The 25,504-nt window shown below is 45.6% G+C and overlaps 1 protein-coding gene across 9 annotated transcripts in view; it reads right to left on the bottom strand.

The window, feature by feature from the left end:
• The window catches only part of SLC23A2 (solute carrier family 23 member 2), a 146,907-nt gene that overhangs the window by 81,912 nt on the left and 39,491 nt on the right, over nt 1-25,504 (bottom strand). For all 9 annotated transcript variants that reach the window (XM_089773808.1, XM_075910858.2, XM_075910859.2 and 6 more), the window contains one exon: nt 2,002-2,281. Coding sequence is in view for 8 of the 9 variants with exons in the window: in XM_075910858.2 (XP_075766973.1) it covers nt 2,002-2,106 (105 nt within the window). In the remaining variant the exon portion in view is untranslated. The remainder of the gene's footprint in view (nt 1-2,001; nt 2,282-25,504) is intronic.

The following is a 25,504-nucleotide window of genomic DNA, read 5'->3' as shown; positions in this document are numbered from 1 at the left end:
GTAATTTTTGTGCAATTTTGGTCTTTTGCCTCAGTACCAGATTATGCCTTTCCATGAACCTAGTACACCAGGATACAGTGGCCTTAAATCCTTTGCTGTGATCTGGGTTAGATTTGCCCCACTGAAGTGCAAACATACGTATTTTGTTTCGTGTCACTACATAACCATTTTGATGATGCTCATGCACCATGTCTGCTACATGCTTTTTCAAGTTCTGACCAATATGGGGTGCCTCTTCTTAATGCACACTTACTACTTGGCATACTCTTTAATGCATCTTCATTTGCTTTCCAGTCTTGGACCATCTTTTCTGTTACTCCATATTGACTTGCAGCAGCACAGTTATTATGTTCCTTGGCAAACTTTACAACTTTCAGCTTGAAACTGGCTTCAAATTTCCTTCTTCTTGTTGGAGCCATGATGGGGTCTTTTCTACCACCCACTTACAGAATGTGGCTGTCCCCCCGCCGGGCGCCAGGGGGCGTGGCCGTTCGCCCGCCAGGCGCCAGGGGGCAGGGACACTTGCACGCCCGGGGGCGGCCCCCCCTATAGCCACGCGCCCGGGGCCAGCACTCCCCGCGCCAAGCGCCGCGCGCCCGGGGCTCCCCCCCGCCGGCGCTCACAGTGCGCCATGTGCGAGGGGCCAGCCCCAAGCACCGTGTTGGGGACCAGTATCAGCACAGGTACGTTCTATGCCCAGCGTATAAGACGACCCCCGATTTTTGGGGGATGTTTTTTAGTGTAAAAAGTCGTGTTATACCCCGGAAAATACGGTACTCGCCACAGGCGAACAGATTGTATAATTTGTTGAGCCCTGTGCATTACATTTATAAGATGTAGATGTTAAGCAAATACCACATGGTTATAGAGGTCTGGTTCTAGAATCCACATGTTAAAAATATTTAAATATATTTGCAGCTAGCATAGTTATATTTCTGCAATTAATTCAAAGTGGTTTTGTACCTGTGGAGCAAACCTTCAGCATGAAATTAACCATGGCACTCTGTGGAATAATTCAACACCACTTGCTTTAATTCTGTCACTTTCCTCAGTTAAGATAAAAGTTTTTCACCATAGCAACGCTAGCCCTAAACACATTGTTACTATTTGTTTTTCTGGGGGTGGGTGGGGGGGGGGGGGGGAAACACATTCATTGCTATTTTCCCTACTTTAATAAAATTCTGTTTCCAGACAAATTAGGACCTGAATTTCCTCTCAATAGATGTAATTTAGCCCAACAGTTTTAAAACAAGGTTTTTCCCTGAAAAAGGATGAGTGTGAGTATGCCTGTGATACCTGGGCTTATGTTTCAGGCCCTCATCTTATTACAAAGACTTACAAAGAGACGTATGACTCATGACCTACAAGGAGAGGCTGATGGATTTGAGCTTATTTAGTCTACAGATGAGAAGAGTGAGGGGAGTTTTGATAGCAGCCTTTAACTACCTTGATGGGGTTCCAAAGAGGATGGAGAGAGGCTGTTTTCAGTGATGGCAGATGACAGAACAAGGAGCAATAGTCTCAAGTTGCAGTGGGGGAGGTCTAGGTCGGATATTAGGAAAAACTATTAACCTGGGAGGGTGGTGAAGCACTGGGATGGGTTCCCTAAGGAGGTGGTGGAATCTCCATTCCCAGAGGTTTTAAAGTCCTGGCTTGACACAGCCCTGGCTGAGATGATTTAGTTGGGGTTGGTCCTGCTTTGGGCAGGGGGTTGGATTCAATGACCTCCTGAAATCTCTTCTAACCCTATGATTCTATGATTTTATGGTATCTTAAGACATGTGTTAAGAGGGTTATATCACAACAGAAATTGAGGGGTCAAGAGTTTAGCTCACTGATCTCATTGGTCTCTTCATGATGCAAAACTAATGAAAATTTCTATATCTAAAAAGCTTAAGCATATATCTGGACACTATGCTTAAGGCAGCATAACCCCTAATTACTGAACAATACAAAATATTTTACATATTAAGCAAGAATGTTCTTGAGTATTTTACTTACAGGTAGAGTGAAGAAGGTAGGATGTTTAGGTTCATCTTCATATTTGCCCTCCGTTGAACTTCCAGTCTCCACTGATTTAGAAGCAGTGTTCTTGCCAATCCCCATTGTTTCCAGAATGCCAAAAACCTTCACGCAGTAGTTAAATTGAACTTTATGAGAGGGGAAGGTATAGAACAGGGCAGTTTCTGCTACAGATGGCACCACCTCCGGAAGTTAGAACGGCGCTTAATTGTCAAGATGAAGCATTAGGTCCTAGGGGTACCATTAGCGTCAATGGCACCTAGAAATAAAGAAGTGAAACTATTATTTTTTTCACAATATGCTGCACATTTGTGTACTTTATTGAACAACAACAAGAAGTCACTGTTTTAAAAAAATCCAACAACCACAACCACTGAGCACACAATCACTTCATCTAACATCCCATATGGAACATTACAGTGATCCAGGTTTCCCCTAATGCCCTAAAGCAGGCATGTCCAAAGTCCGGCCCGCGGGCCAATTGCGGCCCGTGTTCCGGTTTAATACGGCCCCACAGGTAATTTGGCAATATCTATCTTTTATGGCCCCCAACGAATCCATATGTATTGAGATGAATACATTGTAAAATCTCAGTTAATGTCAGTTGGTCTAAATCAGTTATAAATATATTTGGACACAACATGTATACTTGGTGTTATGTTCCTGTTCATATTTTTTGAACTTAAAAGTTGACAGACAACCTTTATTACCAATAATATGTAATGTACTTTACAATGTTCCTGACATATATTTCAGCTTCCTGGATTTTTTTTTCATCTGGCCTTCAGATATGAAAGGCAGAGTGATTTAACACCTGTTTAGATTTGTCATCCGTGTGACGAAATGAAAAGTATGCCGTTTGCAATAAACTTTGCATAAAATAGTTAATTTGCATTTAATTTTAATGGTTCAAAGAATGTCAGGCAAAATGGTCGGCCCTCACGCATGTTCACTTTATCAAATCTGGCCCTCTTTGAAAAAAGTTTGGACACCCCTGCCCTAAAGGAAAGGACTCCTAATATACTCCACTATCTGCTATAATTTAGCCTCTCACCTTGAATTTTCTTCCAATTTAGGAGACAAATCAAACCCTATTGCTGGTTCCTCTTTCCCCAAAATCTGGAGTATCATTGACTTATAAATGCCATTTGCAGCTCTGTATACTTTTACAGTATGAACAGTGTTTAACATGTTACACTAGCCTACAATACACACCTCTGTTTATGACTTTATAATTTACCGTTACAACATCTATTTTGAGTGTTTGAGTGAGAGAGGTTTCCTTTGGGATGAATTTCTTTCATTATTCTCATGCTGAACATCTTCTGCAGTCACAGCCCAAGAGGGAGGGAGGTGCCTTGCATCTTGAAAAAGTTAGTCTCAAAATATTGGAGACTTGTGTTTTGGGGTTATTTTAGTTCCACTAATTCAGGTGGATTAGGGTCATATGTAAAAAAAACACCTTTCTGCAAACAGATGAGAGTTCCTCAAAGTTATGCTTCTTGAAGTAGTAAATCCTATGGACCTACATATGGGAAAACCTCCTCCTGTCATTTAAAATAGGAAAATCATCAATTTAGCTTGACACATGAGCACTCTGAGCTGGCAGAACCGCACTGGGGTTGGTTCTGCCAGCTCCTAGCCCCCACATGGGGGCTGGGACTACCACTGGCTTTCCAGCCATTGCTGATTCTTGAGACATAAGGGTTAATTTCAGATATAGAGGCAGCAGCGTCAGGTGGCAGGGGCCTCCCCAGGAGTGGAGCCAGGAGCAGAGAGCACACTAGCTCTAAAAACACAATATCTAACATTCCTAGTGTAGACCAAAAGCATAAAATATGAAGTGACAAACACAAAAACTGAAGCTTTAGGGAGTAGCCGAGTTAGTCTATGGTTTACAGGATAAACTTAAAAAACAACAAATGACTAACAACTTTATAGACTAACAAAACATGTAGATGGTATCATGAGCTTTCGTAAACACAGCCCACTTCTTCAGATGACCGGAGTTTTGAGAAAACTGAAGAAAGGGAAATCAAGAGAGTAAAAGAAACAAGAACATTTTAAAAATACTTTAACATAATAAAAAAGACCACTCTTGTTTGGTGCAGAGGAAAGGATTAACTAAAATGAGGCAGCTAAGAAATGGTGTTTCACAGAATGTTTTATGAGATCACAGTGAAAATACAATGTACAGTTGGGGACATAAAATTTTAAATGATGCTCAATGTGTGATCTTACTACCAGATGGAGCCCTAATGTACACAGATTAGATGTATATAATAATTCTTTTTTTCCAGTTTTAAATGTGTTGCTTTTTAATTTAATTGGATGCTTTCTTTATAGCATGACAATTTAAAAAGGAGTTCCCAGATGACAACCTACACACAGTTAATTGTTTTATAAACAACTCAATCACATCCCCTTTGTTTGGCAAATCTTAATCAATGAAGACAAATTGTAAATTTGAATCTGAAACATTTCTTAGAATACTGAAGAGCAGAGCTAAAGAAATAAGTTTCAATGTCACTCAAGACATCTCTGTCATTGTAACATGAAATTCTTAACTGTGAAATGTGCACTTTTAAGTGCATTAAAAAATTTGCAATTGTCCAAGATACTGCTGAAGCCCCCGATATATGCTATTCAAGACTAGATAAAAGGGCCACATATTAGGATCCCACAACATTTTAGGATACAGTAATAGTCAAATATTTTAAAAAGTTAGCTGTAGTTCTGTCTTTCAAATACTACAAGTGTGATGTAAACAGTACAATTTAATGTTGCATAAACAAAAATTTGGAAGCTTCAGGGGGTAGCCGAGTTAGTCTGTACAGGATAAACTTAAAAAACAACAAATGGTCTGGCAGCATTTTATAGACTAACAAAACATGTAGATGGTATCATGAGCTTTCGTGAACATAGCCCACTTCTTCATCTGAAAAACTCTGGTCATCTGAAGAAGTGCGCGGTGCCCAAGAAAGCTCATGATACCATCTACATGTTTTGTTAGTCTATGAAGTGCTACCAGACCATTTGTTGATTTTTAAGTTTATAAAAATTTAGAAGTTACTGATGTATTCTTTGGTAACAAAATCAATAGCTTAAATATATTATAAAATTACTTATCAGGCAGTAAACTAGCAAAATACGTCATTCAAGCCCACTTTGTGTGGTTTGCCACAATATTAATGGCATGACACGTCAACCCTGCTGTGGCTCCCCCGCTTATCGACTAGTCAATGGAAAATCCATCAACTAGACAATTAGTTGATTAAACTATATTTAACATCCCCATTCTATATTTAAAAAAGTTTTTCCTGCTGGACGACAGAGTGATGTCATCACGTGACTCTGTGTTCCACCTGCCTCCTCCCTGTTTCCCCTCTCCTAGCTCAACCCCAATTTCGCTGCTTCCCCTCGCCACTTGGAATTGCTATTTTAAACTGAGCCCCTACTCCCCTTCCTCCACCCACAACCCCACAGGTGCCAAGAAAGATGGCACAAAAGCCAGCAGACCCCACATCGCAGCTGTGACAGCCCAGGGGCAGAGGGAGGGTACGGTGCTCAGGGACGCAGCCCGGGGACAGGCAATAGGAGGGGGCTCCCAGCCAGGCTTATGTGCCAGTAGCGGGCTCTTGGGGCATGGTGCCCGAATGCCTGGAGTCCAGCTGCTCATGCAGAAACTCACCCCCTTCCCAGCAGCCACTCCGACCTGTCAGCACCTTTCCTTCTGCTCCCCGCAGGCAAATGGGAGGCCCTGGGCGCTATGGGCAGGGCTGGGGCAGTGAGCAGTGCAGGTGGGAAGGCACAGGAGAGAGGACGGACAGATCCCCTTGTGCTGCTGCTTTTCCCACTTCAGCAGGCTGCAGTGCCCCAGAGCACTGCGTGCACATGGCATTATCTGCGCATCCCTGTGCCCCATGTGGGATGGGCAGGCAACCCTGCGCCTTCCTGGCTGCCGGGACTAGAACTGGGCCTGCTGTGAGCCATGGCTGGGAGAGGGGATAGCATTGGGCAGGGGGAGAGAAGAGCCCAGGCTGGTGGGGAAGGGAGAAGGAGAAGGGGCCCAGGCTTGCAGGGGCAGAGGTGGAGAGAGAAGGGGTCCGGGCTGATGCTGCGGGGGGAGGGAGGCACGAGTACAGCAAGCAAGGGGCACAGACCCCTAGTAATATTTAACCGGTTAACTTATTAAACAGGGGTGGCCTACTGCAGGTGGGGACTACTCTAATGGGGCTGAAGCACCCCTGTCCATGGCAGGCCCCATAGGGCAGGAACAGCCCCCTGTAACCGTAACCAGTAAGCATCACTTGGTTAGGATGAAGCTTATCGGTTAACCATTCATATCCCAGACAATCACACTCATTCTTTAATTCAGTTTGCTTCATTTCTAAGCTCTGTGGCAATGACTTGATGTCAAGTATGGCGTCTCTGTAATAGCTGTATTAGTCCTGGTATAGACGACCCTCTTCCAGTGCCCCAAGTGACCCTCTGCAAGCAGCAGGCCTGTGCCTTCACTTCCTTTTCTACTGAGATTCCATGATCCAGCCACTCACTCACTGGGCGTCCACATTACAAGCCCTGGATTCCAAGAGTAGGCAACTGATTCTACAGATTCAACAAAGCCTGGCCCCAGCAATGGTTTCTCTTCCGAAGCCATGCCAGCATGTTTGTTTTTAGTAAGACAAACTGCTCCCTCAAAATAAAACATGCTTACTTTGCCCAAAAAGAATGCAGAGCTTTTAAAAGGTGAATTTAAAACAAGACTGTCATGGCTCAGGAGGGTCTGGCTTACTCCCCACCTCTGCACTGGGAGAACCAGGCTACACCTGCTTGAAGCCTGGTCCCTCTGTTTCTGCAGAACTCCAGCTCAAGGTGTGACTGCAGCTCATGTACATAGAACCTATGGTAGCTTTACCTATTCCTAAAAATAGCCATGCAGATGCAGCATCGCAGGCTTAAGCAATGCTTTATAGGTGCCCAGATTTCTGAGCATGCTTACACAGTCAACACTGAAGCCCAGGCAGCCACATGTCCACTATACTGTTACATTTAGCAATGGTAGCATGGGCATGTCACAGACAGACAGGGAGCAGGAGAATAGATGGCAAACTCCATTAAAAGTGATGCAACTTGGAAATTATTTAACAACATCTTCCATCGTGATTTATAGCTTATCAAAAGAGGAAAAACTGCATTTACCACATTCTTTAGGAGCACTACGACTTATTTACTTATGGTTTTGAACCATTAACCAGAACAAACATAACAAAATTGTTACCCTTACTTCTTTCCACTTGACTGAAAGAACTGTCTTATGAACCAGAGAACAAGACAAAACCATATTTACATTCATTTCCAAAATAAGTCACAGTATAGGAGCTCCTTTTTAGAAAAGACACGGAGAGTAGAGAAGGATCAGCACCTTTTCAGTACTATGTTCATTAAAGCAAAGATGTTAAATAATTGAGCTGCTTGCGGTAATGACACCTTTCTTTAGATCTATTGAAAATGTAAGATGCCAGTTCTCAATAAATAACTTGTAAGATTTCACAAGTTAAAAAGGTTTTGGCAGCAAAAGAAATCACACAAATGAGATCATTTTGATACCAGGACTGATTGTGCTTTAGCATTTTTCATCTGTTGACTTCTTTTCTGTAATCATACTTAAACATTAATCTATATGGCAGAGGTCTAGGTAGGAATCCCAGAATTGTTTAAATGGGGGGGGGGGGGGAGTGTGTGTGTGTGTGTGTGTGTGCGCGCGCGCGCGCATATTCTAATAGCACTTCCAATCCTACAGGCTTTTGAAATCCTAAATTCTTTGAAATGTGTACTTCAAGCCTAAAATTTTTGTTTTACAATCCTCTCTCTCCACTGTAAAAATCCAAAGATATTAAGTTGATGGAAATTTACCAATGAAGATGTTTTATGGTATTTATGTAAATTTATTTATTAATTCTGATAACATTTACAAGAAAATAGGGGTCAGAAACAGATTGTTGTGGGATTTGAAAAGTTTTACAATTCTGCTGAGCAAACAGAACAAACCATCCAGAAGGATCCTGGGATGAAGGAAATGGGAAATTACTACTGTGACGGATTTGGTCCCAGAGATTACCTTGAGCCTACCTTGTGATGGGCAGACCATACCAGGGTGGTGGCAAGCCCCAGAGGACAAACAGTTTCACTCAATGGTATGATTAGCCCATCAAGTGACAATTTCAAGGGGCTCTCTGACCAAACCCATCACAACTAAACTCCCCACAAGTAAAAGTGCTAGCTTGATAAGGGATGAATAAGGCCTAGGTCCCCAATAATTTACACTTTCGTGGACACAAACAAGTAGTATACAGCTTCTCTAAGATATAGGTAGATTCCACAACAGGTGAACACTCTTGATCTGTAGGAGTTTTCCTAGACTATGATGTACTTATCTGGGTGAGGCAACAGAGGATTCAAAAGGACAAACTGAATAGCGCACAGCCACAGAGGTAATCCTTCCTTCCCTGCTTCCCTCTCTACATTACCACTTACTCTAGTATCACTTACGGCACCCTGAGGTGTGAATAAACCACACCTGTAGCACTTCTAATGTAGACTACAGTGATTCTTAACCAGTGGTACAAGTACCCCCAGGGGTACTTCAGAGAAGTCTGAGGGGGTATGTCAACACAACTGAAATTTAGAGAAAACTGAATTTTTGTTTTAAGTTTTAGTGTTTTATTATTTTTGTACTTTTTGCACCCAAAAATTTCACCACCCACCTGGCTACAATTAAGTTGTTTCAACAAATGTGTTGCAATGGTAGAAAAAAAAATGTGTGTGTCTGAAAACTGTAGATACTGGGTTTTTTTTTTTTTTTTTAAAAAGGGGATACTTTTTTTTAAAGGGGCACTTTATAAAAAAAAGTTGAGAAACACTGGACCACACTAAGGCAACTGCCCTGTGCTGAAGCAGAGCAATGTGGTTTGCTCCTGGTGTGGGAGGCAAATGAAAGAGATTTGGGAGGCAGTTGCCCAACTCAGAAGATCATATGGGATGTGCCACATCTCCTAAGAGAGCAGATGGAGTAGGTGTGTAGCTCAGCATCAGCTACATTTAACAGCCAAAGACACCTCACAGCCTAAGAGAATTCCACCAGTCCTGTAAAATTCTCTCTTCAGAGAGGAGTGAGTCATCTTAATTATAGGCAAAAGAAATGTACAATTCTTTAGTTCTTTTAATTTAGTCTAACGCTGACGTATGCCATTAACTGGTTTCACTCACAAATGGATACAAACTGTGCTTGCACTATCAGCAGATATTTGAACTAAGCCCAGAATTTCTATATCACAATGATGTGATTTTCAGAGATATCAACCCGCTAAAATGTCTATTGGCTTCAATGGCAGTTGCGAGTGCTTAGCATCTCAAAATCTAGACACTGTATTTAGGCACTCTAGACAGAGATTTAGGTATCTCTAACCTCAGGCTTCCAAATTTAAAAATATTTCATAGAATCAAAGAGCTGGAAGAGACCTCAGGAGGTCAAGTCCCAAGGCAGGACCAATCCCATCTAAATCAACCCAGCCAGGGTTTTGTCAAGTCGAGACTTTCACTTCTGTATAAGCTTGAGACAAAGTTGTGGACTAGAAAACTGATTTGACATTTAGGGATATGTACAGATAAGATACAAACTGACTGGAAATTGGAAAAGATTAATACTCAAGGTCACCATTTTTTTTGCATGCCAATATACAATTTTAGCAATACTGCAGCACTGTTTCAGGCTGCAATTAAAGACAGCGTTCAAGTCCTGCTGCACCAGATAGAGAGCCATGAGAAATTTACACCTGTAGCCAAAGCACTGGATTTACTTTTTGATGATCGAGGCCAGAACTGCATCTAGGCCAAATAGTTTACATTGTTCTGAAGTAAAATCCTTGGTGAAGGCACATCAAAAGGGAATGAAGGAAGACACTGAATTCAGAAGAACAGGGTCCCATACAATTTGTCTGCCAGCAGATATTTACAAAGAGGGGAAAAGAGGGAAAGACTCAAAAATGGCAGTTGGGAGCCGCCTGACAGTATCAAGAGATACTCATGTCACTGAAGGTACTGGGAAGATTCAAAGGCACCAGGGAAGCTGCAAACGGAATTCTGCCTTCAACAAATCCTGAACTGATCTGATTAGAGAAACAAGACTTGCTTTCTATATTCTCAACCATGAAGCAGACAATTATGGAATTTTGTTGAGGCTCTAATTAGTCAAGTTCACTTAGAGAGTATAGCTATCACTTGCCAGATAACCAATTAAACATAAAAGCAAGGCAATTCCCCGTTAATTATGGAATGGCGGCTTTATCCTGATTGTTAGTGGCTTTGGTCAACTGTCAAGTCACTGATGACAAAGTGTTAATTTTCTCTAGCTGATGTACACATTTTTATAGACATTTCCATGATCTCAAGATCCCAGTGGATTTTGCACTGATTAAATGTGAGTTACCTTTTGTATAGCTGTCTACTACACATGAACACAAAATAACTACTTTATACACATGCTGACATACACTCTTAAAACAATATTTCAAGTCCCACAGAAAGCAGATTCTGTGTACAACTGTATCAAGTCCATAAAATGGACACACTTCTAACAATGCAGCATGAACATTAGCTTCTCCTAAATAAAAAAGAAGAGTTTATGTTAATTTATTAAAAGCAAAAAGCTACTTCTGTATATTTAGAGCAAAAGTTGTTTAGGGCAGCAACTCTTTCATTTTGTTGATAGAGTAACTATCACAATGGAGCTGTCACATGAGCCTAAGGCCTTCAGGCACTATCGTAAATAATAAAAGTTGTGTTATCCAATAGCCTCGTTCAGCCTGTAGCATTCTGGTTTTTAAAACGAAGTACTTCTTTGCTGGAGTGTAAAAATTTAATTCCACCATAAAAGTCCATGACAAGTTATGAAAGATTTTTAAAAAACAAATACTACTTCGACTAGAAGTTTAGTTTTGGGGGCACTGTAAAAGGATTAACCTGCAGTTATGTTGACAAGTATTACAATAATTGTTTAATACAGTAGCTCTCCAACAGTTTAGCTAAGTTACAAGTTAAAAACGAGTGGTGATAGAGTGCTGATATAGACAAAGCCAAGGCCTGGTCTACACTAGAAGTTTATACTGAATATAGCCGTATATGGTTGACTTTCTAAATTATGTGTCTGCACTACCAAGCCGGTTTCATTCACGACCTTGCATGGTCAAGTTAAAGTAGTGTAGAGACTGCACTGGCGGAAGCCAAGGCCAAAGTTCCCTGCTTTGACTGCTCTGGCCAGAACTTGCACCTCTATTGCTCTCCAGGTGAACAAAAAAAGCCCTGGGAAAATTGGACATCTCAGAGCAAGTAGCACACCACAGCACACGTGGAGAAGACTTTGACCAATTCAAAGACTGCAAAGATTTCCAATACTTCTGCTCCCACAGGCTCCAGTTCCCAGGGGCACAGAAAAGTTCCAGTGTGGAGTATCCAGGAGACCTTGCACCTCACAGAGGCATGGGGAGATGAATCCATTCTCTGCGAGCTATGAACCATCAAGCGGAACACGGACATTTATGTGAAGATCACAAGCTGCCTGGGAGTTAAAGGCTACTCCAGGGATGCCCCGCAGTGCCAAGTCAAAAATCAACGAGCTGAGGCAATTCTACCACAAGTAGGAGGCAGCTAATGCACGGTCTGGTGCAGCATCTCACAGATGCCGCTTCTATGAACAGCTGGATATCATTCGGGGAAAAAGAGGGGAGGACCAGCTTCCCAAGTGTGACCGTGGAGTCTGGCCAAGACATTCCTGGCGTCAGCATGGAGGACAGTGTGGTGGCAGAGGAGGAGACTGGCCAGCTAAGATCTGTTCACTGGAGCCAGTCCCCTCCTCCCAGGACATTTCCCAGACGAGCACCGACTCTGGGTAGCATGCCCTTCTGGTGGGTTCACAAATTTTTTTTCTACTACAAGTGGCTTCAGGCAGTTGGGTGCAGTGGGCCCAGAACAGCTTGTTAACAAGTCTAGAGATGGAGCAGGAGTCTTGCCTGCACATCTCCAGGAAGCTCTCAGCTAGGAACTCTTTGATCCTTCTCACAAGGTTTTTGGGGAGGCCAGCCTCATTCTGTCCTCCATGGTAGGACACCAGTAAGTGGTCTGGAGTCAACTGAACCACAAAGCATTGCAGCATAAGGCCCAGGTTTATGGCCACATTCAGTCAATATCTACTCTCTGTGAGATTCTAGTGGCAATCTGGACGAAGTAGGAGGGAAAGCTATTAGCACTCTCCCCAAGAAGCCATGTGTGCTGGACACCCCGTCGCCAGGGGCTGGGAAAGTAGCATTTCCCCGAAAAGCTGCATGTGCTGGACAGAGGGAAGCAACCCTGGCCTGTTCTACCATCCACTTGAACTCCCTCCCTTGCAGGCTCCTGAACACTGGGAAGGTAGCACTGTGCTGCAAAGCCAGGTATGCTGGACATAGAGGGAAGCTATCCTCTCCCATCCCTTCTCCTGCAACCTGCAGGCTCTTGTCCTGGCTGGGCTCTTACCTTACTTGCCTGCCTCCAAACTGCATGTGTCCAGATGCTCCCCTGAGAACTCTGTGCACCTGTTGTGAAGAGTTCCCTTTAAAGCAAACACTTGGCATTGCACAGAACACATTTCCATTGTCTTTGCAGAGATCTTTGGCGTAGGCTAATAGATTAGGGGTAGGCTTAAAACAAGGCATCTGCTGGAATGTATGCCCTTGTAACTTTTCATTGCAGCAAGAACTGCAGCCAGCTCACTGCGTACTCCCCCCTTTCCAGCATCTGCTTCCCTGGCTCAGATCCACAGGTGAAAACGCACAAGGGAGCAAATGGCGTGCACGAACTCCCTCATGCAGGAGATGCAGGCAAAGCAGCAGGACTGGATTGCTGAACACCAGGAGAGGAGAGCCACCAAGGAGCAACAGGTGAGGCAGCAGGACACCCTCTTTGCCTCCCTGACAGCTGTGATGGAGCTCCCCGCAGCATGTCTGGAAAGGGACTCCTCCCACAACCTCATCCACCCCAATGACACCAGTCCCTCCTCCCTCAGCCCTACTGCTTCCACTCCCAAAGTCACTAGGATCCGCTGGGGCCTCAGGATGTGGGGAGAGAACGCAGAGGCCACTTTACCCTCCAGCACCTTAGGAGGTAGAAGGCAGTCCCACTCCCATTCCTGAACCTCTCTCCGCTTCAGGTTCCTATTTCTTTGATTTCCCAGCTGCTTTCCCCAAATAAAAACTCATGTTCTTTGAACAACAGTCTCTTTATTGCTTGAACTGTATGGGTGAGGTGGAGGATTAAAGGAAAACATGGGGAATACAGGGGCAATTTGTTGTGAGCAACATGGAAGACTCTCAGAACTGGACATTCATAAAACGGTCCTTCAAAGCCTCTCTGATTTGCGCTGCTCCATGCTCTGCTCTCCTTATCACCCTCATGTCCAGCTGCTCACACACTCTGCCTAGGTACTCTACTTCAACACCCCACCCTGCCAGATAAGTTTCCCTCTTGCTCTTGCTATGATTATGGAGCACACAAAAGGCTGCGACAACAAAGGGAATGTTGCATTTGTTGAGGTCCAACCGAGTTAGGAGACTCCTAAACCTTCCCTTTAAATGTCCAAAAGCACATTCAATCATCATTCTGCACTTGCTCAGCCTGTAGTTGAACTCCTCCTTGCTGGGGTCCAGGTTGCCTGTGTACAGCTTCATGAGCCATTGGAGCAAGAGGTAGGCTGTGTCACCAAAGATCACAATAGGTATTTCTACCTCTTTGATTCTGATATTTCTGTCTGGGAAAAAAGTTCCAGCATGCACATTTTTGAAGAGGTAGCAGTTCCCAGAGATGTGCATATCATGCACCTTTCCAGCCATCCTACATAGATGTCGGTGAAACGGCCCTTGTGATCCACCAGTGCCTGTAGCACCATAGAGAAGTACCCTTGCAGTTTATGTACCTCTTGGCAAGGTGGCTGGGTGCCAAGATGGGGATGCGTATTTTGTCTATCGCCCCACCAGTTAGGGAACGCCATCACAGCAAAGCCATCCACTATGGTATCCATGTTTCCCAGAGTCACCACTCTCAGTAGCAGAATGGTGTTGACTACCTTGACTACTTGTATGACAACAGCCCCCACTGTAGATTTCCCCACTCCCCACTGCTGTCTGGCCTTGCAAGCTTCCAGAGGGTGATTGCCACGCACTTCTCCAGGGTCACAGCGGGTCTCATTCCGGTATTCTGGCACCTCAGGGAAGGGGAAAGCCATTCCAAAAGTTCCAAGAAAGTGGCCTTGTGCATTCAGAAGTGCTGCAGCCACTGCTGATCATCCCATGTCTGCATTACAATGTGGTCCCACCGGTCTGTGTTTTTCTCACAGCTCCAGAACCGACGTACCACTGTGTCCACAGGATTGACTGGCAGCTGCACTTGCATTAGCACCAGGACTTGCATGAGCAGCGACTCCATGCCAAGCCAAGATTCGTCCTTGTCCTCTTACTGGTGGAGCAACATGCGCACACTCCTGAAGCAATGTGCCATTAGGCGCATCACAGCACACACAAATATAACTACGACTTGCTGCAAACTGGGATCCATGCTCATGCTGTTACAGTGTCTGTGTGGGAAACCAGGGCAGAAAAAGGCATGAGTACACTAGGGATGTAAGTGACTAGTCAACTATAAGATAAGCATAAGCTTATCGGATAGGTGAGCAGTGACTCAACTAGTCGCTTCCCCCCAGCCTTGCTGCCTCTATCAGAGGCAGACAGCGGGAGGAAGAGAGGGAGAGTTTAAAAGCCAGTTCCCACCAGCACTGTCTCTGCAGGTGGCGGGGAGGCAGAGGCACAGCGGGGAAATAGCACGAACACAGACGAAAGCACTCCCCACTCACACCAGTTCTGACTGCTGTGCTTCTGCTTTTGAAATATACATTTCAAAGGCTGAAGGGCCATAGTGGGAACACGGGTTGAGTGGGGGACTGCTTAGAGGCTCTTGCTACATTCCAACACTGAAGTTGCAGTTCCCCTCTGTTCTTCTGCCTTTTAAATGTAGTAAGAGCTGCCCATTTAAAAGGCTGAGGCGTGGCTCCCCTTTATCAACCAATCGAGTAGCCGATGGAAATTCCATTGACTACTCAATTAGCTGATTAATTGAAATTTCACATCCCTAGAGCATACTGCTTCCAGCTGATCTCATGCAAGGGGGGAGGGACTAGACAAATGCATTATGGGACACTGACAACATGAGCTCATAACCACCTGTTGCAGAGTTTTGGTACCAGTGAGCTCTAGGACCATCGCTCGGAATGCAAAGCTATCCACCGAGTATCGCTCCCTGAGTTGACAGTAGGCTCCCTAATGGGGATGTGCTACTTCACACTATATTCGATTCTTCCCTGCAGTGAGGACATGGACCTTCAACTTTGCAAAATCGAGTACTCAGAAATCAACCATATTCAATTCAAACTTATCTCACAGTGCAGATGTGGCCCTACTGTGTAGCAATGGAAGCAATTACAAATATGGCTGACAGCTCTTTTTAGTCAGATATCACCAGGCTGAATTATCACTGGATTTTATGGTCTATTACTGTCCAGCTTTTAAATTCTCAACCATTTTGACTTTGTATACCACACAGGTGAAATTTCATAATCACAATAATCTATGCCGTGCCAAAAGTCCTAGACCACTGTGACACGAGAGATCATGCAACGTGCAAGATGATGGGGTCTAAATTAGCTGTTAACACTCAAGAAATCCCACTCAAGTCATCCTGGACAGTTCTCTGGAAAGTGCAGCAGCAATCAAAAAACAGAATGTCAGGAACCATTAGGAATAAGACAGATCAATAAGGCAGAAAATAGCATAATGCCAATACATATAAGTCATGGTACCTTAAATACCAGGTGCAACTCTGGTCACCCCATCTCTAAAATAATACATTAAAATTCAAAAAAAGCACTGAAAGAGGAAGTTATTCGCCTTGTGCAGTAATGACAGTTCTTTGAGATGAGTGTCCCTGTGAGTGCTCCACTACAGGTGTCAGGTCCCATCCTGCCACCGCAGGTCGGAGACTCGTTAGCCGTGGTCCAGTAGGACTGCGCATGCGCAGCGGCATCACATGCCTTTCACACCGTTTGTGAGTGTGCGTGTAGTCCGGCTCCTGCTAGTTCCTCCTAATCGGCTCATATCTGAAAAATAGAAAGGAAGAGACCGAAGCAGGGAGGACAGGTCATAGAGCACCCACGGGGACACCCACCTCGAAGAACCATCATTACTGCACAAGGTGAGTAACTTCCTCCTCTTCTTCAGGGAGTGTCCCCATGGTCCACTACAGGTGACTACAGAGCAGAAGTCTGTGCTATGGAGTTGGGAATTTCCATTATGATCTCTTCAACGTAGTGAGTACTACAGAGGCAACTGCCGAGTCACGCATGAGTGCATCAATGGCATAATGTTTGGCAAATGCAAAGTTCGAAGACCACGTTGCTGTGCGACAGATGTCTTGCAATGGGACCCCTTTGAGAAATGCTACAGATGTAGCCATTGCCCTGGTTGAGTGAGCTCTTATTGTGCCCGGAAGGGGTCTGTTAAGTAAAGAGTAGCATTGAGAAATGCAGTTTACAACCAGGTTGGAAATGCGCTGAGCTGACAATGGTTTTCCCTTAGAGCGTTCCACGGTAGAAATGAGCAATCGTTGAGACTGCCAATGAGTGTGTGTTCTCTCAATATAAAAGGCTAGAGCCCTGAGACCATCTAATGTATGTAGGCATGCTTCATGTATAGAAGAGTGGGGTTTGGGATAAAATGTTGTCAGGACTATGGGCTCATTAATATGAAAATCCGAGTTGACCTTCAGCAAGAAGTTCGGGTGCGGGCGAAGTATGACCCCCTGGCTGGTGAACAGGGTGTAAGGTGGTGTGGCCGAGAGCGCCGCCAACTCACCTACCTGATGTGCGGATGTGATTGCTAGCAGGAAGTCAAGTTTCATGGTGAGCGTTGGCATGTCACAGATAGCTAAAGGCTCAAATGGGGGATATGTAAGTGTGTCTAAAACTAGTTCTAAGTCCCACAGGAGTGGAGGTTCTCTCCTAGGTGGGTACAGGTTATGGAGACCTTTCAGAAAACATTTGGTCATGGGATGGAAGAAAAAATCGAGTAACCTTCTACCGCCTGTCTAAAGGCAGAGATGGACTTCTATGGATGGTAACGCCAAGCCTGACTGTTGAAGGTGGAGAATGTACTCAAGGATGCAATGAATCGGGATAGAGAGTGGGTCCAAGTCATTAGCAGCACACCAGGTGTGGAAATGATGCCATTTTTGCAGGTAAGTTGTTCGCATAGAATCGCACCTGCTATGTATGAGCACATGTTGTACTTCCTGGGAACAGAGGAGTTCTACATTTTGGAACCAGCTAGGAGCCATGCTGTAAGGTGTAGCCAGTCGATGTGTAGGTGCACCATGGTTGACTCTCGGTGTGTCAGCAGGTCGCGTTGTCCCAGTAGACGGTATGGAGGATGCAGAGACATTTGAAAAAGGATCGGGAGCCACGTCTGTCTGGGCCAAAAGGGAGCTATTAGTATAACTGTAGTCCTGTCTGTTAAAATCTTCTCTATCACTCGTGGAAGAAGAGGAATGGGAGGGAAGGCATAAAGCAGATGGCTGCCCCAATCCAATAGGAATGCGCCCCCGAGTGACTTTGGTCCAACACCCGCTCTGGAGCAGTATTTGGGGAACTTTGCGTTGCAAATAACTTAATGGTGGGGTAACCCCACCATTGGAAGATGTGTCGTGCTATGTTGTGATTGAGTTCACATTCGTGTTGGGGAAGGAATTGTCTGCTGAGCGTGTCAGCAATGATGTTGTCCCTGCCAGGGAGGTATGAAGCTAGGATTGTGACTTGGTGGTGAATGCACCAGTTCCATAACTCCATCACCTCTGTACATAGAGTTTTCGATCGTGCTCCACCTTGACGGTTAATATAGTAAACTGCAGTTATGTTGTCGGTCAAGATTTGAATAGGGCAACCGCAAATAATGGTGGTGAATCATTTGCACACATTGAATACTGCCCTTAGTTCCAGGAAATTTATGTGCTGGAGAGATTCTTGAGGAGTCCATTTGCCTTGAGCATGGGCTCCTGCACAGTGGGCTCCCATCCCAGGAGGGAAGCATCTGTGGTAACTTGTACTGTAGGCTGTGGTCGGTGAAAGAGGACACCTTTGACCATATTGTTCGGGGATGTCCACCTCGCCAGGGAGTCTTTCACTGTGATAGGTACTGATCCTGTTCTGTGTATGTCCTGATTGCCTGGACGATAGAGGCTACCCAATGCTGAAAGCACCTGAGGTGTAATCTTGCGTGTGGGACTACATAAGTGGTCGCCGCCATGTGTCCCATGAGCTGCAAGCAGGTAAGTATGGATATCTTTGGGCTGATGCAAACAGCTTGAACAAGGATCCGTATGGCGTGGAATCTGGTTATAGGGAGATAAGCCTTGGCTGTCGTAGAATCTAACCAGGCCCCAATGAACTCGAGGGATTTCTGAGGTGTAAGGGATGACTTTGGGAAGTTGATCACTAGCTCAAGCATCTCAAATAACATCCTTGTAGCGTGTGTTGCGTGTATCGCCTGTTCGAGGGAGTGCGCTTTGACCAGGCAGTCGTCTAGATATGGAAATATCATAATGCCGTGTCTGTGTAGGTGTCCTACTACCACTGAGAGAGTCTAGGAGAAGACTCTGGGTGCTGATGATAGGCCAAATGGGAGGACCCTGCACTGGAAGTGGTCCATATCTACGAGAAAGCTCAGGAAACGTCCGGGTGCCTTGTCACATGAAAGTACATGTCTTGTAGGTCGAAGGATGTAAACCAATCCCCACTGTTGAGTGCTGGAATAATGGAAGCTAACGGTCACAATCTTGAATCTGGCTTTTCGAAGATACCGGTTGAGTCCTCTGAGGTCCAGGATGGGTCTCCATCCCCCTGATTTTTTCTTTGTTAGGAAATAATGAGAATAGAACCTTTTGCCCTGAAACTAGTGTGGGACTGTCTCCACAGCGCCAATATGTATTAGGTGCAAGACCTCTTGCATCAGGAGGTCTTCATGAGATGGGTCCCTGAAGAGGGACGGGGAGGGAGGGCTGGTTGGGAAAAGAGAAAGGAAAAGGATCGTGTAAGCTGGATGACACTAGCTCTAGGACCCACCGGTCAGTGGTGATAGCAAACCACCTTTGCTTGTTTAGTCGTAGTCTGTGGTGAAATAGCTTCCTCGACTCTGGCTGGTATTTGAGGGGGATGGTCTGTAGTTCCTCAATCATTCTGTCAAACTGGCTGTCGGTTGTTTTGGGAACTGGGCATTCTGTTGGACAGAGGGCACCATTTTTGTTGTCTTGGTCATATTGTCTAGGCCTTGATGCTGCATAAGAGAAGAGCCTCTGTCTATAATATGGTGTACAGCACTTGCTGAGATACAGTGGAGTTGTCCTTGAGTCTTTACCTGAGTTCAGTACCCGATCTGTGTTCTCTGTAAATAGACTCTGTCTGTCAAAAGGCAAGTCCTCTACCTTAGATTGCAATTCTTTAGGGACAGCAGACATCTGGAGCCATGATTATCTACGCATTACCACAGAAGTTGCTGTGGTACATGCCGCCGTACCTGCTATGTCTAAGGCAATCTGCAATGCTATCCTAGGCAATGTATGCCTCTCTTGCACTACTGACTTAAGAAGTTGACGCTTATCCTCAGGAAGATGGTCTAGGAGCGTCACCAGTGTTGTATAATTGTCAAAGTTTGATTTGACAAGAGAGCTGTATAATTCGCCATTCTGAGGGTTAGCATCGCGGAAGAGTAGACTTTTCTTCGGAACAAATCTAGGCGTTTGCTCTCTTTGTCTTAAGCTGGGTTCTTGTATTGGGGCGTTTTAGCCCATTGTTGGGCTGCATCCATCACCAGTGAATTGGGCTGGGGATGTGTGAATAGAAATTCCATGCCCTTCGAGGGCACAAAATATTTTTTTTGTCCACTCACTTATTAGTTGGTTGAGAGGAAGCTGGATTTTACCATATTTCGTTAGCAATCTCAAGGATCGCGTCAGAGCGGTAGCGTCATTTTAGATTTTTGTGATGGTTGGAGATTTTTCAGCAGACGATGTTCCTTCAGCTGCACTTTGACAAGTTGCACCTCCTGCATGTCAGCCACTCATTTAAATAGCTCATGGAACTATCAAATGTCATCTGTTGGTGATGAATCACCAGGAAAAACCACATCATCTGGGAAAGAGGAGGACTGGTCAGTAGGTGACTGCACTCAACTGTTGCTGCTGTGGCGTCTGGGTGTCCTACAGCTCTGGTTGATGTGCTGGTACTAGTGTAACCTGTCAGTGCTGCGAGAACAATGGTATTCCTGGAGTTGAGACGATCGTGAGCAGGATCGATCCCTAGAATGGCCGTGTCGTCTATGATAGTCGCGGTTCTCATCATATCAATTGTGGTAGTGTCTTCTGGGGGAATAATAAAGAGAGTACCTTCTCCTGTATGAGTAATGTCTGGAGTAGTATGATCTAGTGGGTGATCTAGTTAAGCAAGATCTACCTCTTGAATATGTTGGAGTTTGAGAGCCGCTATAGTGTCAGTAGGGTGATGGTGAATACCAATGAGAGAGTGTGATACAACACTATTACAGTATGATCGACATGTGCCGATTGCACGGAAGGGGGTGGAGACAGAGATTGAGGCCGAGGAGAAAGGGACGCTGGTTCCGGGCTAGGAGATAAAGTTATCAGTCTCCTAGATTTGCGTCTAGCCTTCTCCAGTGTCGTCTGTGTCGGTGCTGTTACTTGGGGTACCTGTGAGGCAGTGGGAGAAGTGCAGTGCCGCAGCACTCGGCACCAATGTGACAGGGGGAGCCGTAATGCTCGGTGCCGAGCTGGGAGTCGGTGCTGGCGGATTCAGTGCCGGAACCAGTGCCACTTGACTCAATGCCTTGGTCTGTGCCAGCGGACTCGGTGCCGAAATCATTTGCGGTGCCATGCGAGGCGGTGCTGCTCTAGATGGTGCCGATGTTGGGGCTTGTTTTCTCGGCTCCGCTGCCAATTTCGCCGAAGGCACCGCAGAGACAGCCGGTGCCGATTCTCCAGCGAGCATAGGACATGGCACGGACGCACTTCGGCTTGGGTTGTCCCTTTCAGTATGGCGACTGGAAGCCATTCCTGAAGTGCCCGGTTTGTCTCCCACACACAGTCTCCTTGAAGCCGTGTGGCAGGGAGGGGAAGGCCTTTTCTTTGCCGCAAGAGGTTCCTGCAGGGATCTAGCCCTGTGTGGTGATCTCAGTCGTCCGGCGGGATCCGTTTGTGGCAGCTGCATGGCTTTGTTAAAGAGCAGCATTTTTAATCGTATTTCGCGATCTCTTCTGCTCCATGCTGTTAATTTAGTGCAGTGCAGGCATTTTTGAGGGATGTGCCCCTCACCCAGGCACTTAATGCATCTCGCATGCCCGTCCAACAAGGGCATAGGATCACGGCACTTTGTACACTTTTTGAAACCAGGTGACCCCAGCATTTCTAATATTATTTTAAGGCTAAGAGAACTATATATCAACTCCTGTATATAATAAGAAGAAATTTTTTTAAACAACAAACTACAAGTAACACCAACGAACAATAAGTAACACTATTACTATGAACTAAACTATGACTAACAATAAACTTTGTGATAATTCTCCTCTATTTTTTTTCCTCATGTTTGAGGAGAGACAGTTCTCTCCGCCTGTGAACATGGATGAACTGGCGGGACCGTGCGCACACTCACAAATGGCACGAAAGGCACATGACGCCACCGCACATGTGCGGTCTGGCTGGACCACGGCTAACGAGTCTCCGACCTGCGGCACCAGGACAGGACCCGACACCTGTAGTGGAGCACCCACGAGGACACTCTCCGATGAAAAAATATTATTTCCTCTATGTTGCATGTATCATTACTGAAATCATAGAATACTAGAACTGGAAGGAACCTTGAGAGGTCATCAAGTCCAGTCCCTTGCCCTCACGGCAGGACCAAGAACTGCCTAAACCGCCCCGACAGATATCTAACCTGCTTTTAAATATCTCCAGAGATAGAGATTCCGCAACCTCCCTAGGCAATTTATTCAAGTGTTTAACCACCTTGAGAAGTAGGAAGATTTTCCTAATGTCCACCCTAAATTTCCCTTGCTGCAGTTTAAGCCTATTGCTTCTTGCCCTATCATCAGAGGCCAAGGAGAACAATTTTTCTCCCTCCTCCCTGTAACACCCTTTTAGATACTTGAAAACTGCTATCATCTCCCCTCTCGGTCTTCTCTTTTCTAAACTAAACAAGCCCAATTCTTTCAGTCTTCCCTCCCAAGTCATGTTTTCTAGACCAGTGGTCTCCAATCTTTTTACACCAAAAATCACTTTTTAAATGTCAGGACAAGCCAAGATCTACCCCTCCCCTTCCCCAAGGCCCCACCTCCTCCTTGAAGCCCCACCATCTCCGTTCCCCTTCTCTCCATCACTTGCTATCCCCGGCCCTTATCCACTCTCAGGGTAAGGCTACACTGCCACTTTTTTTGGATCCTTCTGTTGCGAAGAAATTTTTCTGACATTTGGCCCGTCTAGACTGGGCCAAATGTCAGAAAACCCCCTTCTTTTGGAAGCCCCTTTATTCCTTGTGGAACGAGGAATACAGGGGCTGCCAAAAGAGTGTGTTTCCAGGAAAAACTCCTGCAACCCTCACGGGGCTCTGGGGTTGTGAATGAGGGATTTAGATGTGTGAAAGGGTTAGAGGTGCAAGGTCTGGGAGGGAATTTGGGTGCAGGAGGATGTGGAGAAAGGGATACTGGCTCAAAGAGGGGGCTCCAGGTTGGGGAGTGTTGGGCTCAGGAGGAGAGTTGAGGTGCTGAGCAAGCCACAGGCTTGTGGATATGAGGGTTGGAGTGTGTGAGGGGCTCAAGACAGGAAGGTTGGGAGTATGATGGGCTCAGGACACAGATTTGCAGAGTGTGAATGGTACAAGAGTGTTGTGGCAGAAGACTAAGACCCCCAGGTACCCGACAGTGCTAAAAGTTTGGGGACCACTGTGCTACATAATCTTACTACACTTTAAAAAAGGTTTTTCCTGCAGGAAGACAGAGTGGTGCTGTCACATGGCCTCCTCCTCCCGTGCTACCAGCTCCACGCCACAGGGGCTGAGGGTTAACCCCTCCCCTCTCGGCTCCATAGTTAATCCCGCCCCTACACATTCCCGGCCTCTGAGTGTCCCTCTGGCAGCCGCCATGTGGGCGGGTAGCTGCTGGAATTTAAATTGAACTGAGCAGCTCCTTTGCTATCTAGGGCAGGGGAGGAGAGGCATGTGGGAGCTCGGGGGCACACATGGGAGCCATGTGACCTCTTGGGGGCTCGGGTGGGGTTCGGGAGAGTTGGGGGCACACAGAGAGGGGTGCATGGGAGCCACAGAGCCTTGTGGGGTTGGGGGGGAGGGCGGTGGCACTCAAGACACATGCGGCATCCCTAGGGGGCTGTGCAGCCTTGCCCTTCACCGGTGGGGGGCCCAGACCTGTGCCCCCTCCCCCCTCCCTGCCAGGTGGGCAGGGCTAGGCCAGCCTCATGCCAGCCCAACTTCCCCCCTCCCCAGCGGCCAGAGGGAGAGAGCTAGGCCAACCGTAGCCTGGGTCCAGCAATCGGAAAGAGGGATCTGGGCCAGTCTCAGTCCTGCCCAACCCCCACCCCCGGCAGCTGGAGAGGAGAGAGGCAGGGCAGGCCAAGGCTGCTACGCCTCAACCTGGCCTTCCTCGGCAGCCAGGGGCCGAGCCGGGGCTTCCTACTCCTGGGGGAAGGGGTTGGCGAGCGCAGTAAGCAGGGGGCACCACCCCGTAGTTATTTGTGAATTTAAAAATCTTGATATCCTCTAAGAAACTACACAGTTTATTAAATCCTGTTCATGCATTCAAGAAGACTCCTGACAGCATAGGGAGTAAACATTATTTGTTTAACTTTATCCTATATTTCTGCATGGCAGTTTAATGTAAGCCCTGGCTACTCAACACGCGGCCCACGAGCCATTTGTTTATGGTCTGTGGTGTAGTTTGGGTTTATGCAGGGCTCAACACACACAGCCCGGGAGTGGGATCCTTTGAACATGGCCTCCACAGGGAACACGCTCTACAATAGCGAGTCAATACAATGGTCTGCTGTTGACATGTGTTTTAGTAGTTAAATTCCTAGACTGTCATTGCTCATTAAAAGTGCTGTCATAAGGGTGGAAATCAGGAAAACATTGCATTTTATTAATATCAGCACAACTGACTTAAACAGGGCCTGTGTGATGTAGTTTAGCCTTAATCATTGTATTCATACCTGTCAGTGTGAAGGAAGCTATTTGCATATATATTTACATGGATTTAGAATTATGAAGATATACCAATCTCATAGAACTGGAAGGGACCTTGAGAGGTCTTCTAGTCCAATCCTCTGCCCTCACGGCAGGACCAAGTACCCCCTCAAAGATTCAACTCACAACCCTGTGGTTAGCAGGCCAATGCTCAAACCACTGAGCTATCCCTACCCCTGCAACCACACTTAAGTTGTGGCTCTTGGCATGTGCTATGAGTACTATTGTGGCCCCCCCCCCCCCCAGAGCTTCCAAAATTGAGTAGCCCTGATGTAAGCCATACTGTTCGAGAGGACCAGCCTCACCATCATTTCTAGTTTAAAACAAATCTTTGGTTAGAAAGAATCCCCTTGTTAGGAGAGTAAGTAAATGTGTAAGACATCTTGAACCTCTCCAGTCCAGCTCTCCCTGGGTCTAGCAAAATCCATGGCGCAGTATAATTTTAGTTAGCCAGATGGCCACTTACCATGGGTGTGGCCAAGTTTCCTGCAGCCCCATTACAACCACCAGTCCTGGCTCTCAGTATTCTTTGCTGTTATTTAGCTCTAATTTACCCCTAAATGCCCAGTAAGCCGGCAATGCTGGTAGACAATATTGACCTCCTGTGGTCTGGCAAATTCTCTGGTTTGGCACCGGTCAAGTCCCAAGGGTGCTGGACTAGAGAGGTTCAACTTGTATTTAACACTCCTCTGAACACCAGAAGCTGAGAGTTCTCAGTTTCCTTCTGAAACTATAGCACCACAAAGTCAGCATGAGACTGTTTAATCAATGCAAAAATCTCTCATTTTAGTTGGGTACTTCACACACAGAAATCAAGACTGATAATTATCCACATTATTAAAAGCTTCTTTTCTAGGGTTGTTCTCAATCTGTCAAGAAGCTGACTTTGTAAAGTACATGAGACACATTAAGCGTCTATTTATTGTTTTAAAATATTCAACATTCTTTAAAGAAAAACCCAAAGCAATTTTTTCCTCCCAAAAATGCTCTGATAAACTCTGTAAAACTTAATTCCTAACTGAATTATCT

This window comes from Pelodiscus sinensis, chromosome 28 (genome assembly GCF_052426305.1).
Source record: "Pelodiscus sinensis isolate ZL-2025 chromosome 28, ASM5242630v1, whole genome shotgun sequence".
Lineage (NCBI taxonomy): Eukaryota > Metazoa > Chordata > Testudines > Trionychidae > Pelodiscus > Pelodiscus sinensis.
This window is presented reverse-complemented; position numbering and strand designations above follow the sequence as displayed.